General features: G+C 42.3%; 1 protein-coding gene across 1 annotated transcript in view; it reads left to right on the forward strand.

The window, feature by feature from the left end:
* The window catches only part of ptgfrnb (prostaglandin F2 receptor inhibitor b), a 78,005-nt gene that overhangs the window by 38,513 nt on the left and 19,910 nt on the right, over positions 1-19,582 (forward strand). The window contains exons 6-11 of the mRNA XM_082523448.1: positions 680-826; positions 905-1,065; positions 1,262-1,382; positions 2,329-2,548; positions 2,637-2,824; positions 10,411-10,518. Coding sequence (XP_082379574.1) covers positions 680-826; positions 905-1,065; positions 1,262-1,382; positions 2,329-2,548; positions 2,637-2,824; positions 10,411-10,518 — 945 coding nt within the window. The remainder of the gene's footprint in view (positions 1-679; positions 827-904; positions 1,066-1,261; positions 1,383-2,328; positions 2,549-2,636; positions 2,825-10,410; positions 10,519-19,582) is intronic.

Raw genomic sequence — 19,582 nt, forward strand, 5'->3', positions numbered from 1 at the left:
TTATCACTTTGACGATGTATACCACATCACGTCTCTAAGTTTTGAGGCTTTTTTTTTTTTGTCAGTTTTCAGGTAATAAATCATGAAGTTGACCTTTAAGACCTTGGTGGATGGATGCCAAATTTTAATGGATTATTAACGTGGTCCCATTTTACACCAAGTTTTATCAGAATTCAGTAAAACCTTCTCGAGCTATCCCGTTTACAGACAGAATGATAAACATGCAAATGCTACTAAAAACACAATCTCACCAGGGTGCATCAAAAAGAATCATCCAATTTCAAGAAGCTATATTTTTTAAAGTAATGGACATAGAAGCTTGTGTATATTTTAAAATGAGCACAAGAGCTCTGTGCAGGCCAGTCAGGTTTATCTGTTTCTTTATGGGCTAGGCTTTTGTTCAGGTTGAATGATGCTTGGATGGAACTTCACATTTGCAGTTGCTTATTTCTTATAGTCTGCTGCCATAAAGCTGTGGTTCTTTCCTTGTGCCTTTCCTGAGGTTAAATTGAAAGCATGGCAGTTCAAACTGATAAAAAATTAATTGGGTAAAAAGTACTGCAAATGAGTTTAAAACCCAAAAGGACCAGAGTTATCAGACCACCCAACCTCATTTAAAGTTTTCTATTCCGTACTGACACCCAGTTTAATTTTATGCTGCCTCGCTTTTTCACCACAGAGCCGAACTTCACGCTGACCCTCGTGGCTGAAGTCAACCCCCAGACGACAGCTGAGCCAACAGAACTCGCCTGTCGCGTCACCAACATTGCCAACTTACCTCTTGGAGGCCGACTGGGCGTCAGCTGGGAGCACACATCGCTTCCTGGTATGTTTAATTCAGATTTACTTTAGAGAAGTTTTTCCACAGAATCACTCAATTTTTAAATTGTTCTGATACCGGCAGGGTTAGGGGGCGATCCTCAGACCTCACATCCCATTGGTTCCTTGGATGCTAATGGCAACCTGCTTCCGGGGTCGATTTATATGGAAAGGATGAAGAGCGGTGCGTTAACGCTGAGCAGAGTCCAGCCCAACACGTTCAAGCTGCGAATCCTCCGCACACAGGTACAGTTTTACATGCTGTGCAGCTAAACGTTGCCCTGCAATAATTTTAAAGTCTTATTGGAATCCTGAAAACGATGAAGTGCTATGAGGCTAAATTGTGGTTAAATGAGTATAAAGTGATGGAAAGAGTAAATGGCAGTCAGGTGTCGATAAAGGAACTCGGAGGCATTAATGGGCATTCATTTTCGCTCTGCAGGAGATCGACATGGGCCAGTATGTTTGCAGTGTGTCTGCTTGGAGCGTCAACAGCCAGGGAGACATGGTGAAGACCTCTGAGAACAGAAGCTCGCCGCTGACTGTGCGATGGGACACCAAGCGTAAGAAAGCTTTTATTATGACTTAGATTCTTGATTCACTGGCATTAGTAATCAGAAAAAGCATGTAGATCTTTATTCTTTCTAGCTTTTATCTGCTGGTCAGTGGGGCTAATGTTATTATTTTTAATTAAAAGAATGTGGAGAAATTGCTGTGCCGCATCTATTACAAAAGAATCATAAACCGTTGTGATATAGTCGAGGCTTACCAGCCTCAAAATTATTACAACAAATTGCCTTTTAATTCAGTGTGACTTACCAAAAACATATGAAAGTAGCAGAAACGAGTTTCTTTTCTGTAACTGAGACTTCCACTTTTGTGGATGTGATTCTGTGTCACATGCAGATAAAAAAACTGAGCTTTGTATCAGTGTTTTGGCAAAATTAACAGTATACCTGCCTGTGTGCGTGCACAAATGTGCCCGGTCAGTGAGATACTTAATGAGGTGTTTTTGGAAGAAATACAGAAAATCCAAACTCAGATTCGTGATTCAGAAAACTACTCATGCACTGCCAGGCTGCCACAGTAGCTTCACTGCTGAGTTTCATGAATAAATGTTAATGTGTCCATATCGTTTATAGACTTTACAGAAGAATCCCACAACAGACCTCCTTTTGTCTCAGCTTCACTGTCACAGTGCACACACACACACACACACACACACACACACACACACACACACACACACAGACATTCACTTCCTCCCTATTTGAGATCTACATGTTGAACTTGGTGACCATAATTTAGCTGATTGGGCTGTGATGTAATTGCAGTGTGCTGCGCGTGTATGTGTGTATGGGTCTGCTTTGAATGAGTCACAGTTCATAGTCTAAGTACTTATCACTTCCCGTTGACCCCTGTCAATGGTGGGGACTTCCCCCTGTCTGTGATGGTTTGAATGACGCTCTTCTTAGAACTAAATGATTGAACGGCCGCTTCTATTTCCAGGTCCGATTGTGAATGTGGTGGCTAAACGCATCCGTGAGGCATCAGTAGGAGGCTCTACCTTTGAATTGGGCTGCAGTGTCACCACTCAGAACATTGGTGATGCGGGGTACTCTGTGCTCATCCAGTCTCAGGACAGCTTGGACAGCACCGTGAGGACCATCATGACTCTCAGCCCGGACAATGTCGTACAGCACGGAGGAGCCACAGACCCAAACAGGAGGTACACATGAACACATTTAAGTAACAAACTGCAGTTTCTTGTTTTATATTGAGACATATAAAACAATTTCTTTTGACTGCTTACTCAGAGACAATCTGGTTCTGACCAAGTCGGGTGCGGCAGAGTTTCGGTTTCGCCTGGCAGGTGTCCAGCTGTCCGACAGAGGTTACTACTGGTGTGACGTCACTGCATGGACGAAACAGCAGCCGGGACAGGCTTGGACTAAAGCCAGCAGCTCAGAATCAAATAAAATCAGGATAAACTTCCTGGAAAATGGTGAGTTTTCCAAAATTTCCACCCTCCTCTATCTGAAGTGGTTTTCTGACGATCTCCCCTTCAAGGTTGCGTCATTGGGCAGCCTGCAACACTTTTACAATGGCTGCTGGTTGTAGGTTTCTCTTGTTCTAACCCTTGTACTGTATGTCTGCGATGCGCACTGCATGTCCAAAGTTGTTTTCTCTTTAGAGAAGAGGCTAAAGTAATATGGAGCCAAATCTGGCGAGTAGACCATGTGGTTAGGCTATGAAAGGCGTTTATATAAATTATATAGCCTGTTTTTAAACATTACAGTCAACAAGCTTTACACGATCGAATCCAAGAACAAAAATGAAATAATAACTTCTTAAGTTAATCAGTTTAGCTAGATGTAGCTAAAGCCAAAATATGGTTAGCAAAACTAAGGTTGTCAACCATCATTATACCAAGTTTTTTCACATAGGTTGAAGTCTTCAGTGCCCCAAGAGACAAATGTAATGAATCAATAGGAATCATTTAGTAGAGAGCCAGATAGATCAGGGTATCATCTGCATAGATATGTTAACCTGCCTTGTATACCTGAAAGTATCACTAAAAGATCAAACAAAAGGGGACCAAGGATTGATCCCTGCTGGACTCCACATGGCGTTACGTTTTTGTCTGATTCATAAGCATCAATGGAGACAGAATAAATAATCCCTACCTTGAGAGTATGATCGTATACCATGCATGAACACTCCCTGTAAATGGTAAATGGTCTGTATTTTGTATAGCGCTTTACTAGTCCCTAAGGACCCCAAAGCGCTTTACATATCCAGTCATCCACCCATTCACGCACACATTCACACACGGGTGATGGCAGCTACATTGTAGCCACAGCCACCCTGGGATGCACTGACAGAGGCGAGGCTGCCGGACGCTGGTGCCACCGGGCCCTCTGACCACCACCAGTAGGCAACGGGTGAAGTGTCTTGCCCAAGGACACAACGACCGAGACTGTCCAAGCCGGGGCTCAAACCGGCAACCTTCCGATTACAAGGCGGCCTCCCAACTCTTGAGCCACGATCGCCCTGTAGGACCCAATCAAATTTTCTAACCTGTCAGATGGTGTGTTAGGATGTACAGTATTCATGCTAACATTACCAGGGTACTCAGTTTGCCTGAATCTGTATTCAGGCTGGTATCCGTTATCTTCAGGAGGGTGCTTTCTGTGCTATGATGTTTGTAAAAGTCTGATTGCAAGATTTTAGAATAATGTTAGATAATTATGAAACATACTAGGATCCAGGTTTCTCTTTTTCAAGTGAAACTGCAGTCCCTAAGGAAGACTGTGTTAGTGTGGCCAAAATAAGCCCTTTGTTTTCAGTGGGCTGTGTGCCGACACACGCTACAGTTCTGGCCATCTCAGTCAAATGTCCTTCCTCAGTTACTTCAGAACATTACAGCAGAGGATCTACATTAAATCTGTCCTGCGGGATGGATTCACTGTGGACAGCCCTGTGAATATAAACAAGGATGAAGAAAACCCAAAGAGCATGCTCCTGGCTTGGACGCTGAAGGCTCTGACGCCTGCTATTTGGTCTCAAATTCTGAAGACCCACCTCTTATTACCAGAGCTGATTCTCGTTGTGAAAGCTGAATCATTTTGAAACAGGAGTTCATGCTCAAGTTTGATGAAATGGCAAAAATGCAAGAGGTCAGAACAGGACCCTTAGAGAGCGATTTACAACAGGCAATCAGATGGCAGGTGAGACATAACTCTGATTGCTGCCTGTACAGAAAACTCTTGATTTCAAGCGTACGTCTGCCACTGCGGTGACTGAAGGGGCTCAAAGCGGCTGTTAAAACTTAGCAGCAGAGTTTCATTTCAGTCACCCTGGAGGACGTCACTGTGTGTTTGCTGAGGAGGCCTGAGTTTATGCTTTGAGATAAACTTTACATGTGAATTTAGAGTCGAAAAAACACTAAAGAACCAGCAGCTGCTCCTCTGTTTAGCACAGGATGACAGAGTTCATGTTAAACCTCCACCCTAATTGCGCCCTTTTACTCGTAGGTGGGTTTTTTCTCACTTGTGTTGCTCCTAAGGCTGTATTTGTTTTGTAAGACACCGTCTCATTTAATGAAACCTCCTAAAAGCAGCCTTTATGCAAAGTGCATAATTTAATGCTAAATGGTGATAAAATATTTTCCAAGCACTGTAGTGAAATTCATCAATAATAGAGCCGTTGTCTAGTCTTTCGATCACTTATTCACTTTCATAACAGTGGGAACAAATACCAGCGAATAAATTAATATTAAGGCCTTGCAATTATCCTGGAAATCTCAAAGTAGCTGTCTATTTATAGAAATGTGTAAGCATCCGTGTTCTGTACATCCCTCTACACAAAATAAATACACATCCTCCTCCCACACAGTGTTAATAATGAGCAACATAAATTCCCTAAAAATGTGCGGTGATAAAGATACTCTCTCACACACACAGATACACACCTTAAGCCCTTTGACGCCCACCACAGCCACTGGCCTACTTAACTTTCTTTGATCTGGGAAGTAGGAGACAGGAGAAACAGGAGCGTCAGAAAGGGAAGGAGGGAGGCAACAAGGAAGACAATGTGAGAGAGGTGGTAAAGTGGACTGAGGAGGAGGAAAGTGCAATGGGTGAGGCAGAGAAATAGAAATGGAAACAATGTGGAGAGCAGCTGAGGCAGTATCAGGGCCGGCTGGGGGGTTGGCGTGGAGGTATGCATCACCAGAAGAAGGAAAGTTGCCAAAAAGAGGATGAAGGGAAGATGAAAGTCAACAATAACAAAAGGTGGAGAATTTTAGAGAAAGGACAATGATAATAAAGTGATTAACTGTGTTAAATCAGTGAAAATTACAAACGTGTGGCTGTCTGTTGCTAATCTATTTCTATCTGCATACATGTTAAACAGAAATTGGCTGCTTACACTGAGAATCCAGTCAGAACCTCACAGATCTGAAAGAGAAATTCAGGAACTCCCCTACAAATGGTGACGTAGTTGCTAGAGGTGGGAATCACCAGACACCTCGCGATGTGATATTATCACAATACTTCTCACTTCAGGTTTAACATTTGTGATATGGTGACTGAAACATATATTATATAACCAGAATACAAGCAGCTGAGTTAAATCCCCTCGAGTTCTGCTTATTGATACGCTCATTCAGATTGATGGCAACATGTCGGCAATCTGTCTGCATCTATAATTTAGCAATCATTTGGAAACCTTCGTATCTGTAACACAGAGATTTCCCACGTGGGATCAATAAAGTATCTATCTAGCGATGTAATGTTCCATATATGAATTGATAACCCTGTGTAAAAGCTAACCATCGCAGCTGAAAAATGTGAAAAACACCAGTTTGTCTAATGGCCACTTAGAGGATGTTTCCAAAACTCAGCCTGTCTCCATAGTTCCTAAGTAAAATGCCCATATTAAGATAAAACCATAAATGTATACAACATAAAGTAGTAGCTTTAGCATCATCACTATTTCTCCTGAGTAAACTCAGCCTGCGTTTGTGGTTTTGATGCCTTTTGGAGCATCATAACACGGTTATATGCTCTGTGGTGCAGATGGTCCAAGAAGTCTGTTCTCCGGTTTTGGTGAGTGAAGCTTTAGTATGTCATTTGTATGTTACTTAGCACTAATTAGCAGTCTGTGTCATCCACCCATATATCATTTAATGCACCATGCTAACCTTGCTTGTTAGCATTAGCTGATCACGAAGTCCTCCAACATCTCATGCAGCAACATTTTCCTCTAAAAAATAAATAAATAAATGAAATATGATCGTAGCTTTGATGCTAAAGTCAAATATAGGTCACATTATGGTGGCTACTTCCATCTTTTATATACAGCTAATAAGTAACCACACGTAGAACCTGCTTATGCAAAAAATACAGATAAAAGATGCTGCCATGAAATTAGGAACCATTACATTTATGAGTGAATGAGCTACCGTGAGGAAATTAGAGCATGGAAATCCAAAGCACAGTTTAGATGACAACTTCAAGTTACTGTTTGTGGGCAAAAAGATTAGGAAGTCTTCTCAGGGGACATAATATTTAGTTTGAAAGCAGACGCCACCACCTGGAGTAAGTCGCACATCTTTGTTAAAAGACTGGATGAAACATTTTTAATCGTGTGCGAGAGACGTTTGGTGACAGCAGAGATGCTCTGAGGCTGCAGGAGCGAAGAAGTGAAAGATGACAGCAAATTGGAAAGGAGAAGATGAACTGAAGACCGTCTTCTGTCTTTCTCTGGGGAGGGCAGGAACCCTTGAGCTTTACTTCCCTTTTTTTTTTCTTCTATCACACTGTTTTTACCTTCTTCGTTCCTTCCACCACCCCTGCTGTCTCTCCCTCCCTCCCTCCCTCCCTCGCTCTCTGAGACAACTTCAAAGTGAAGCCCTTTGGCCAATCAGCCAGCTGCAAAGATCTGCACCACTGCTTTCCTTTTCTCTCTCTGCTTGCGTGCGTGTGTAATCTTTCAAGTGTTCGAGCGCGTGTGTCCGAGTTGAACATTTTGAGTTGACCCCACACAGAGCAACACACACGCACACACTCCCACACTAACAGCGATCAAGCTTCAAGCAGAGTGGTTTTCAAGAACCCCTTACACTCGCCTTGGGGGACGGAAGCGCTGTGCACTCGTCGTTGTTGTGTGTGTGTCGAGTGCATCCACAAACTGGCAAGCCTCCCATTGTTCCAGCTGTATCTTCAATGTTTCAGACGTGCTGTGGTATTTCTGCCTTGCACGGGGATCTTCTGCGAGGAGGTATATGGAAATGCAACGTCTCAACAGCACAGTCACTGTTTAATAATTCAGCCTTTAAGTGATTTTAACCGTTAAAATTAAGTGAGAAGTATATAAGTATACGAAAAAAAAGTGGTATCTTCTATAAGAAACAATGTCCCCATTTCAGACATGACCTTTTCTTTTGTGAAAGTCTTCATTAGTAGAGTCTTGCTCTGATCCCAGAGTGAGATAGAGGAATGAGCTAAAAGGAGAACTTTAATGTCCACCTTTACTGGGACACATTCCTAAACTCAATCATTCATCGTTTATTAGAAGGTTTTAAGTTAAATCCGTGTCATCCAACATATCATTTGTCCTCTCATGACAAGACCATCCATGGCACAGAGTGATGAGCACGTGCTTCCTAATACAAACATCAGCGACGTGAAGGAATTTTAAGGCCAGGCGTTCTTTGGACTTGCATATAGATCACCAGTGGCAAGACTTAAACATGTCTTAGTATTTTCATAATGTTTATGCAGCTGGAGTGCATGCATTATACAGTATGCTACTCATGACAGCATGGGGAGTGCAGACTTCTGAGGGAAAACTGTCAGAACATTTTAGATTTTACGAGAAATGGCTCCAAGGTCTCACGACTGTAGTTATTCCCGGGCAGTTTTTTTTTTTTTCCTTTTCTCCACACGATCAAATTAATTTGTACGTCACTTTTCTTGTTTTGCAACCCAATCAGCACTACACTTTAAGACACAAATTCACCACAAATTATGTTGTCCAAGGATAGGGATCATTTCTATCCATCTACATGTTTGCTAATATCCAAATGAATCCTTATTTTTTTTCTATGATGATCCCAATTCTTCCATGTGTTGGTTTCCAGGCATAGAATCACACAGGCTTAGATCTGGTTACCAACTATCTGGGGTTAACTGGTCCCAAAGGACACATCTATATTTCCTGACCGGTTGCCAGTGGTTGCTATGAAATTGATTGCTAAAGCCCCGTTCACATAGGAATAGAGCCCGGTCAGTAACCACCAGGTCCTGCTCGTCGAGTGGTGGCTAAACTGTGAAAAGCATGATGAAAACTGGAAGCAGAGACTTTTTTTGCCTTCAAAATAAAAGTTTTACCTTTTTGGAAAATATTGGTAGCAGCAATAAGGCACAGCTTTTACTTTGAGGGTGAGCGTTCAACGTTTCCTGTTTGCTTTGCTGTTTTTCCAAGTTTCATTACAGCTCAGTGGGGTACAGGCAGCTGGTCAGGGAATAAACGTTTCGCTATTGAAACCAATTGTTGCAGATGGTCTCTAAACGCACTCTAGGCTAGTAAATGCATCTCTGGGACATATACTTACCTTCTTATTGGCAATTAACCAAACAGTAATTCGTATTATTTGTCGGATTATTGCAACTTGGATTTGAAGCTGCACAGAAAGGTAACACTCTTCTTGGCACCCACCTTTCGTTGAAAGTGGACACACGCCTAAGAAGAACTTAAGGCTGTGTAAAATCTTACAGTTGTCATGAAAAAGGGGAAATTGACTGTAGCTTTCTTACTTTCTTACTTTTATTTTTTGTACCTGGCTTTAAAACTGCTTTTTAATGCTGCAAAGCAGTTTAACATGGGAGTCTGTGGGGATTAACTCAGCAGGGACCCTCATAATTCAGCAGACCATCTGCACATATTTTAAAAGTATCCAGAACAGAGTGAGGAGCGGTGAGGGGGCGGGCAGACTGTCAGGTTAAGCGCTCCTGTGTGAGGTTTCCATCGAGGCCTAGCGTGGACCTTGACCTGCTGAACCTACTCGTAGATTTCAAGACTCGATGAACGTTCGAAATCTGAAACTAGATCCTGGTTCAAGACCCAGACACATATTTTTCTTTATCTCATCCCTGACTGAGAGTTTTTCTCACAGATTAGCTGCCACTCTGAACTGTATTTAAAGACTTACCTGACTGAGGTGCAGGGGAGAATTCCCACGTCTTGCGCAGTCTATTAAGACATTAGCCGGTCTTTAACCTGCCAGCTCCCTATTACAAAGTCAGTGTGATGCCAGATTGGTCCGATTTGCAAATCGTGCTGTGTGTGGTGCATCATTCATGCTCCAACTGCTTCAGAAAAACACCGTCTCCACTTCGACACAGTTTCTGAAGCAGACTACGTTCTGCTCCATGTGAGAGAGATCCTGATCTACAGCTCCAAAAGGTTTCACATGTAAAAAATGGCTTTTCACTCCTTCCTTCCACTTAGACGCATAGCATGCAAAAGCAGAAATTACTTGTTAGTAAACTAATTTTAAACATAACCCGAAAGAGCCTCAAGCGTTTTCCTTTTTTCTAACGAAACGGCCCAAAGCCAACCTGAAAACTTCATTGGGTTGCAGAATATAAAGCCATTAAGGTGTCAACACTGAAGGCACACTTGAAATTGTAGCTATAAATCTTTATAGTTGAGGGCTTTGTTAGCCTTGCAGCAGCGGTTCCCTTTTACAAATTTATAGCGGGTGCCGAGCTCTGGTTTTGAGCTACCATCTGCTTTAGCTACAGTGCTGCTGTTGATTTCAGCATATCAGAGAACCCGCAGACTGTGACTTTAAAGCAGTATTTATCATCTGAGGGCTGAACTATATTTTCTCCCCGCAAGCTCACATCTACTGTCTTTCCTCAGGGACCCGAATGCCGAATTATCGTATATGTAGGTTTAAAAGCAAGCCTGTGTTTGAACGAGCCCTTTTGATCTCAGCAGAGTTTCTCTGATGTTTGTTGTCTGTGTCAAATGTCTCTTGAATAAAGCTCATTTGAACCGATGTGCTGGCGTTTGCAGGCCCATCCTTCTCCATCGCCATCAAGTCGGACGATAGCAGCGTTTATCCGTGGGAAACGGCAAAGATGGAGTGCTCGCTCAGCGTCTCCGGATCCTCGCCAAAGACTGGTACAGTGCACACACACACACAGCATATATGGAGGTACTGTATGTGAGGTTTTCTCACGTGCACTCATAAATCACGATCTGCAACTGTTGCAAGCTCTTTTCATCTTTTTCCACGCATGCATCGAGACACTGCTGCAGCTCCCACATGTGCAAATTCATACAAACGTTTCCTTTGCCTTCTTCACCTGTCAACCTGTCAGCAGCAGCCTTAATAAGAATGATGTGATGATTAAGAGTTCTGCATTCTTTCTCTTTCCTTTGTGGTTTTATATTCGGGGCTTGGTTACTTGGTGCACTGTACTAACATTTCTATGCAGGCTGCTTTCACTCATATAGACTTTGAGGTCCGTACTGTTAGGTTTCAGTTTCTTCTGATATGAGAAACCACAGGTTAAAAAGGGGGAAACGGTAAACAATATTGTGTCACATCAGAACGCCAGAATGAAGGGTTTGCTTTCAGTTAGGTGGTCTAACCAGTGCTGTGACTCAAAGCAGCAACCTTGCCAAGTTTGTTGAATTTGCAAAGAACAGCCCAGCCTTCCTACCATCAGGTCAAAATCTGTAATCCTGTGACACAGACTGTCATTGAGTTCATGCATACAAATTCAATTATTGGTGGGCAGGTTAATTATTTAATCAGCAGAACATGAATCAATAACAGCTTCAACACACTGTTATGTTCTCTTCTTCCAGTCTCTTCAAGTGTGAGGACTTTCCACCCACTGTGGCAGCTGCACCTTATCTTAAATTGGCTGTGGTTAATTAAATTGCCATACACAAAGCATACACTGTATATAAAAGATGGACACGATGGCCTGAAAAGTAAGGCCTAGATTATACTCCATTGCTCCATGACACAGAGAAGGAGTAAGTCTGTTATACTTCTTTGAGGTCAACTTTGAGTCTCCCTGGTGTGCGCTCATAGAAAATCCACACGGTCACAGACAAACAGTCACACGGACATCTGCAAGAACCCTCGGGCTTATTGTCCGATGATGGAATTTCCATGATTGGGTCCTTAGTGGACCCTAGTGCACCCTAGTGCACACTAACAGACTCGCAGAAAGTGTAATCCCGACTTAAAGAGGACACCTTTACTACTGCTTTTGCCCAGCAGGGTGCGCTACCACTGGTTGAAAAATGCTGCCCAATTATAAATATAATATAATAATATACAAATATTCCACATGATGCACTTGGTGTGTGTGTGTGTGTGTGTGTGTGTGTGTGTGAGTGAGAGAGAACCGGTAAAATTATTCCTGGGATGATAAAACTCTGAGCCACTGACACAGTGCTGGTAGTCTTATTATTAATCCAGTAATCAGTGAGCTTAATTATTAGACTCGACGCCATCATAACGTCTGTTTTTCCGCAGAATGTTGATGTGCAGCTCCTTTAAAGGCTTACAGACACACACTAACTCATACACTACTGCACTTGAGCACACGCACACAAAGACACCTGCACGTGAACATCAGATCTACCTCATCCAGGAGGTGCTGTCAGAAGTCTTGTTTTTTTTCTGTCTTTTTTTGGCCTCCTGCTCATGTAAGAAAACCTTCCAAGAAAACAGCTTAAAGGCTATTTTATGCCTTAGTTTGCTCGTGTGTATACTTCATTTCATTGGCAGCCTGTCCAGGGTGTACCCTGCCGCTCACCCTGTGACATCTGGGATGGGCTCCAGCCCCCCAGCGACTCTGAAAATGATAAGCGGATGAAAATGGATGGATGGGTGGATTAGTGCATTATTTATTTATTCATTTTTGCATTTAGAAAAGTGTTTTCTTTAAATCTGATTATTGTGTGGCCTGTAAATACACCAAACCCTTTAGTTATTTTGAAACGCTGTTTGCAGACTATTAAAATTTCTAAGAATATACATTTGATAGCTGCAGAGTAGACTGAACATACTATTAATTTATACATGTTTTAGTCGCATGTTTTAAGCTGTAAACTGGTCGTATGAGTATATGCAATAGAAGTTAAATAGAATTTATTATTTCCATTACTGTACATGTACAATGTTCTGTGACACTGGAAAGTCCCCATAGCACACCAATGGATGCCTCCTGTGGGAACCATCTGTAGTATAACACACTACTTCTTTCTTCTCTCGGTCCATCTATATCTCCGTCTGCCTCGCCCCCCCCCCCTCCTCCGTCTCTCTTTCTCCATCACTCTAAACATCCATTCATCTTACGCCCTCCTCTTCCTCTTCACTCTGTACTCTTTAACTTGAACACATCACACGACGGTGCGCATAACTCACCACCTCGCTCGGCCCAGCTGTCACTGTTTCCCTCAGATTTCTCTTTGCGTCCTTCCTGCCCCGTCCAACATGCGTTTTCTATATTATATCCACATAGTGAGCTGATAAAGCACAGATGGATAGTTAATGCTGCATTTTAACAAGCAGAGCTAACAAACAGAGATGAATAAAATTTCTTTTCTTTTTTTTAATCCAGTTTTTACAGCCAAACATGATTATTTTTGCGCCTGTGTCCTTGTAGGTGTGCATATGTGTAAGCATTAACACAGATGTGTAGAGCTGCAGGGATTGTGGGGGGTTTGCACCAGGGAGCGGAGCCTTCCTCTCCATGACAGCTGATAAAGATGCTACACGTGGATATTGATGTGTTCATTGTAGGAGGAGAGAGAGTCAGGAAAAGCATGTTGTGCACATAAAATGGTTTATGTTCTGCTGTTGGCCGTTAGCCTTCCTCAGACAGGCAGTTTTAACGTTTAAGAATAAATACTGTATGTGGCCATCAAGTCAAGAAGTCTCTTTCCGTTAAAGCAAGTCACCTGGATTCACTAAGGAGTCAGCTGGTGACGACATTTCAACCGTTTCAAACTAACATACGCCTAATTAGCTAGCTAATAGCTTCAGTTAGCAAAAATCTGTCATTTCACAGAGTAAAAATAGTTCAGTTTTTTTACTTTTATCATGAGTATCTCAGTAGAGTAAGAGGCAGAAGTTTCAGAGATAAAAAAACTGTCTCTAAGCTCGTTTTCTTTTCTTTTTTTCTGCCATCACGATGGCGCACGTTTCCTGATTTGTGCTTCCTGTGGCCGGGGTTTAAGTTAAACTGTAACTAACGGGCTCAGTGCTAATTGCAAATCATTTGTCACTTCAGCATTTGTGTGTGCTGTGCAACGCTACGGCAGTAGGAACCGGCTGAATTACTTGGGCATTTCTGTATCGGTGATCATGCTCTCAGCGCAACATCTGGTTCCACTTTGTGCATGAATGAAGGCGCTTTGAGTCACACTTTGCTCTGCAAGTAACATTTGGTCTGAAAATCGCTCTCATTCAGCACCTGATCGGCTTTCATTTGTTCCCTCTTTTATTTATTTCTGTTTTCTGACGATCGCAGTGGGTTTGTGAAACAGCTGGCAGGTTGTAGCAGATGTGACTCAAACAGGAGTGAAGGGGGGAGTGCGTTTTACGGCTGCGGATTAACGTAGCACAGCTGGAGCGGTTCTTTATCATATATGAAATACATGTTTATTAATGAACTAACAGGTTATATACATCCAGGGGAAGTATACACCCACCAGTCACTTTATTTAGTACACTTTGTCATGAAGAATTAAGCTAGCTACCTTCACAACTGTCTTAATTCTTCATGGCACAGATTCAAGAAGGTGACGGAGGTTTGGTCCATATTCACGATGTGAATTTCCTGTTTCACCACATCCCAAAGGTGCTCTATTTGATTTAGATTTGGTGACTGTGGAGGCCATCTGAGTACAGTGGAGTTATTGTCACACCCACGAAACCCGTTTTGGGACATCACACATTATCCGGCTGGAATCATGATTTCATGTTGTGTATACAATTCTGACCTTAACATCTAGTTGAGTTTAGAGCTCATCAGACCAGGCAGCGCTTTTCCAGTTTTCCAATCTCCAATTTTGCCCATCTGCTTACAGGTTTGACACGCTGTCCATTCAGAGATGCTCTTCTGCACAATTTGTCAATAACAAATGTATATTTGAGACAGCTTGGCCATGCTGGTTGGATTTGTTTTCCTCTCAGACTAGTTTCTGTGAAGGTTAGAGAGAGTTGGACAGATTTAAATGCACAGACAAAACACCGAGCTGTATCAGTTCATGTTTGATCTTTGAACGCTTGCTATAAATAGGCATTTTTCTGGGTAATAACACGTGCAGTTATATCATTGTACGTATCGCTGCGGATGATCATGTGACCATAGAGTTCTTCTGTGATCTAGCTAACCACAAACACTGTTTATATTTAGGGGTTAAACGACTGTGACAGGCAGGTGTGTTTAAGTCTGCGAAAGTGGTCGAAAGCGGGACAAGTATCCATAACAAACAGATTACACACAAGTTAAAGGACCAATTAGGAAACTGGAATCGAGTGACATGCAGCAGCAAAGGTGTGGCATGTAGGTTTCCCCAGTTTGGACAACCGCCAAATCTCAGCTTATGCAGGTGTCCTTACATCAAACACACAAAGCTTTTTCTTGGGTGCGACAGCAAGTTGTATAATAACAGCTCGTGTTTGTGTGTGTTCTAATACAAGTGATTTGTTACTGCCTTGACTCTGAAGCTTATTGTTGTGACACAAGAAGGAAACTAAGAAATTACTGAAGAGGTTGAGCAACAGTCTGTGTGTGCGTGCGTGTTAGAGAGAACAGTACATTCCTTAGAGATGGCCAAAAACGGCTCTCCTGTCGGAGCTTGCTTTAACAGCGGGCATGGTGAAACACAATTGCGTACATAACATCCCGCATTGTTCCTCACTGCTTAGTCATTCAATGCTCCTATTCACTGTTACGCTGACTCAGCCCATTATTAGTGAAACTACTGACTCCATACGTGTAAGTGCGTTGCTACGTCAACATTTATGGAGCGACGTTACATGAGTCAAAGGAACCTGTATCATGTCGCTCTGTCGTCTAAGATATTTTAATATTTTTTACAAATGAGCAGGATTGAAATCGGTTATCATGTCATCCACAGTAGACTGTAATTGTGCAACTAATTAATAGTAGATTTTATCCCAATTGGAAGCTTAGGGTAAGAATTGCTAGCCAAGGAGACCCTTGTGTTCAAACAGGATAACTTCCCAATTGCAGATTGTTGATCTTTGGTGCATGACGAATTCTGATCAGTAAAATGGTAAATGGCCTGTAGTTGTATAGCACTTTTCTAGTCCCTAAGGACCCCAAAGCACTTTACACAACCTGTCATCCACCCATTCACACACACATTCACACACTGGTGATGGCAGCTACATTGTAGCCACAGCCACCCTGGGACGCACTGACAGAGGCGAGGCTGCCGGACACTGGCGCCACCGGGCCCTCTGACCACCAGCAGTAGGCAACGGGTGAAGTGTCTTGCCCAAGGACACAACGACCGAGACTGTCCAAGCCGGGCCTCAAACTGGCAACCTTCCGATTACAAGATGAACTCCCAACTCTTGCGCCACGATTGCCCCAAGTAGGAATTCTGTTTATGAGTCAAAATTATTGCGTAATGAATAATCACTTCCTATGAGGTGTACTGGATGCCCTGTTAGACGCATGGATAACTGTATTCAGGTGGCAAAAGAAAGAAATGCATCTGTCACGATCCCATTAAAGGTGATTCTTTAACCTGCTCCTCATTCACAAGCCCTTCTCTTCTACCATCATCAAAGCATCTATGACAGGGGTGTCCACCTCCAGGCCTCGAGGGTCGGTGTCCTGCAGGTTTTAGATCTCACCCTGGGTCAACACACCTGAATCAAATGATTAGTTCATTACCAGGCCTCTGGAGAACTTCAGGACATGTTGAGGAGCTAATTTAGTCATTTGAATCAGCTGTGATGGATCAAGGACACATCTAAAACCTGCAGGCCCTCGAGGCCTGGAGTTGGACACCCCTGATCTATGAGAAGATGCCTTCTAATCATAATGATGGACATGCTGTAATTCCTGTTTCCTGCACCATGTGGTACATTTTCAACCATCTTGCCACATGACTCAAACATGGAGTCTGTCTGGTTTATATCATTCTCTTACAGTTTGATAAACTGCTATAAAATGCTTACTCAAACATCCTTTAATGTCAAAGGTATTTAAATTGTTCTTAAACCCAAACCTACAAAAATGTATTTGCGCTTCATCTTTAGTGCTAATGTTCATGTTAGCATTTATTAGTGGCCAACCGATATATGATATCAATATTTGGGGATTTAAATATTTGATAGAGACACAGGAAGCCACAGGTTTCTGTAACATTTGCTACGTGTAGTTATTTGGGAGTTCGTGTTAAGATAATCTCGCTGTGTGGTTTAAAAAATAATTTTGGTTTGCTCACAAGTTTAAAAACAACAGTTACCAGCAGAAAAGTTGCAGAGTGCCCTCTGATGGACAAACTATGCAATATCAACACTAATAACAGGGTTAAAGCGTTAAAAGTGTTAAAGCTCCAGTCTCTTCTTTACATTTTTATTTTCATTTATCAGCCATTAGCAAATGGCCAGCATCGGTCAATGGTTGGTTCTAGCATTTAGCTCAAAGCATCATGAATACATAATAAGTCCTAAGTTGAACTTGTGTGCATGCAGTGAAAGTGGCAGCTTTTAGTTGGTTTTTAACTTGTGCGTGTTTGATTAGTTTTTAGCAGTACCACACACCGATACCTCCACACAGCCGCTGGAGTTGTAGGTAATTATTTTTCAGAAATCTGATGGTGCGTGGGATAACTTCAGACACGATTATTGGCGTTCAAATCGCATTTCAATTACCGTCACCGCTTTCATCACCTTCTGCGTGGGGAGTTTCACGACCCCGGTGATGACGGGAGAATTAATTGTGGACAAATATGTCAGGTTTACAGGATGTTATTCCATAATGATCGGATGCTCTCTTCCTCCCCGCGCTGAGATTACTTTGATCCTTTGTTCTTTTAGAGTTAAATTTAGACCTAATTTACTAATCAAGCAAGAGTACCACCCTCCATGGCATACAGTAATTGGACAGTGTAATCATTTGTAAATTAAAGTTTATGGAAGATTTTTCTTACCCTAACTCAAAGATTGATGTGTGTGTTTGTCTCGCTGTCTTTGACCCTGTGTTGTTTTGCTTTTCATTAACTCGACGTGCTGCGTGCGGATATGCAGCCTTCATTACCCGAGGAATGAATGGCATGTTGTTGCACTCGTGGAAGTCTGCACTTGTCAGATGTTGCATGCTAGATGTCAGTGGAGGGGAGATGACATCACCATTAGAGATAGTTTTCTTTGTGTTTTGAAGCAGTGCCTCTAAAAATGTGACACTTTTCACAAGATACCACTGTTTTTAACAGCCTGAAATTCTATTGTTTAAGTAACAGCATATCACTCTGTACCTGCTGGGGAAGGCATAAAGCTTTATTCCTCAGTGATTCACTAGTACAGACACACACTGTTCTTTCCCCTTCCAAATGAGGCATCAGGCATGCAAGCAAAAAGAAAGCTAGATGGCTACAATTAGCAAATGCCAACCAAGATGGTTGTTAAAGGTACTAAACTTAACCAGTGAGCTTGGGAAAATAAATTTGCATTTGAAACAGCTTTCCTCTAAGTAGTTTGTATCACTGCTGTTTACTGTAGTGTGTCTCATAGAAGTGCACAAAGATATTTATAGTAAAAAGTAAACATTGCATTATTCCAAGAAGGTTTTGGTGAAAATTCTTGGGTAATTCTGAGGAAAAACAAATGATATTGAATCCTGTTGGCACAGCGATCATGCCTACATTTGTCTGCCAGCAATCCCTCCAGGTCCACAGTTTTTTTTTTTTGTTTTGTTTTTTTTAGAGAACGAGGGCCTAAAAACACGGTTTGGAATAAAACCACGGTACTGGCAGTCTTTTCCTGATTATCTGATTGTGTTTAGTTCTTTTATTTGTTTGTTCCTTTAAATGAACTCCTCTAGCATATACCATATAGCAGGTTTACCAAGCTAATAACTGGCTTGTATAATTTACTAGAAGAAGACCCAGCCAAAACATTTTATAGAAAGTACGGACCGTAGGTCAATCAATTAATCAATATAGGTGGTATTTACCGTAGCCAGCAGCTGATTATTTGTGTATGTATTTATGTAGTTTGGCCGATACAGGTGTTGGTGCTTACTTCAACTTAATATACACTGTATGGGAAAAAGCATTGGGTCACACCTCTAAATCTTTGCATGCAGGTCCCAGTACCACAGATGTATAAAGTCAAGCATCTAGCCGTGCAGTCTGCCTTTCCAAACATTTGTGAAGCAATGCATTGTTCTAAACAGCTCACTGAATTCAAGCATGATGCTATAATAGGGCTTCACCATTGCATTTAGTTTGTGAGATTTGTGGAATATCTGGGAGGGAACAATCAGCTGTAAGTGGTATTATTGCAAAGTAGAAGAATTTAGGAGCCACAGCAACGGCCACAAAGTCGCTCCAAACCTCCTCCCTTTGCAAAAGTGTCTCCTGGCCAGAGAAAGACAGGATTGGAGTTTATATGATGTAGAAATGATTGTATGGACAAATCCGCATAGAAGTATCGCCCAGCTCTGCAGTTTGGAGACAAGAACCTCTGACAAACTGAGTACTGCACACCTGCAAATCACCAACCCACAGACAGACACATGATGGACAAATGACTGCCTGCTGATGAAGGGTTCCAAAGGTTTTGTCGACTGAGTGCCAATTTAGGGTGCCAGCGTATGAGTGAGCGCCGCACATGAGCAACACAGAAACGCATCTAGTGTTTCCAGCGTGTCTCTGTGTAGGACGGTGGTTTATGTTAGAATTGAGTTTTTTAGTTTTTGACAGTTTTTTAAATCATTAGTCGGGTGGCGTTTACATTTCTTGACACCAGCTATACTTGTCAGTGCTGCCGTGATGGGAACAAGAGATGAAATTAAGCACAAATATTCACTTAACCATGCTCTGCAGCGCTGTGCACTGGAAGCTCGTGCCACATTACTGCTGAGGAGGTGGTGGCAACCAAAATGGCGCTAAAAGGAGATGTGACGTTGGCCTTAATTTGGTTAGACTGCTCATGTGGCCTTTCTCATGA

Source organism: Aulonocara stuartgranti, assembly GCF_965226115.1.
Source record: "Aulonocara stuartgranti genome assembly, chromosome: 23".
Taxonomy (NCBI): domain Eukaryota; kingdom Metazoa; phylum Chordata; class Actinopteri; order Cichliformes; family Cichlidae; genus Aulonocara; species Aulonocara stuartgranti.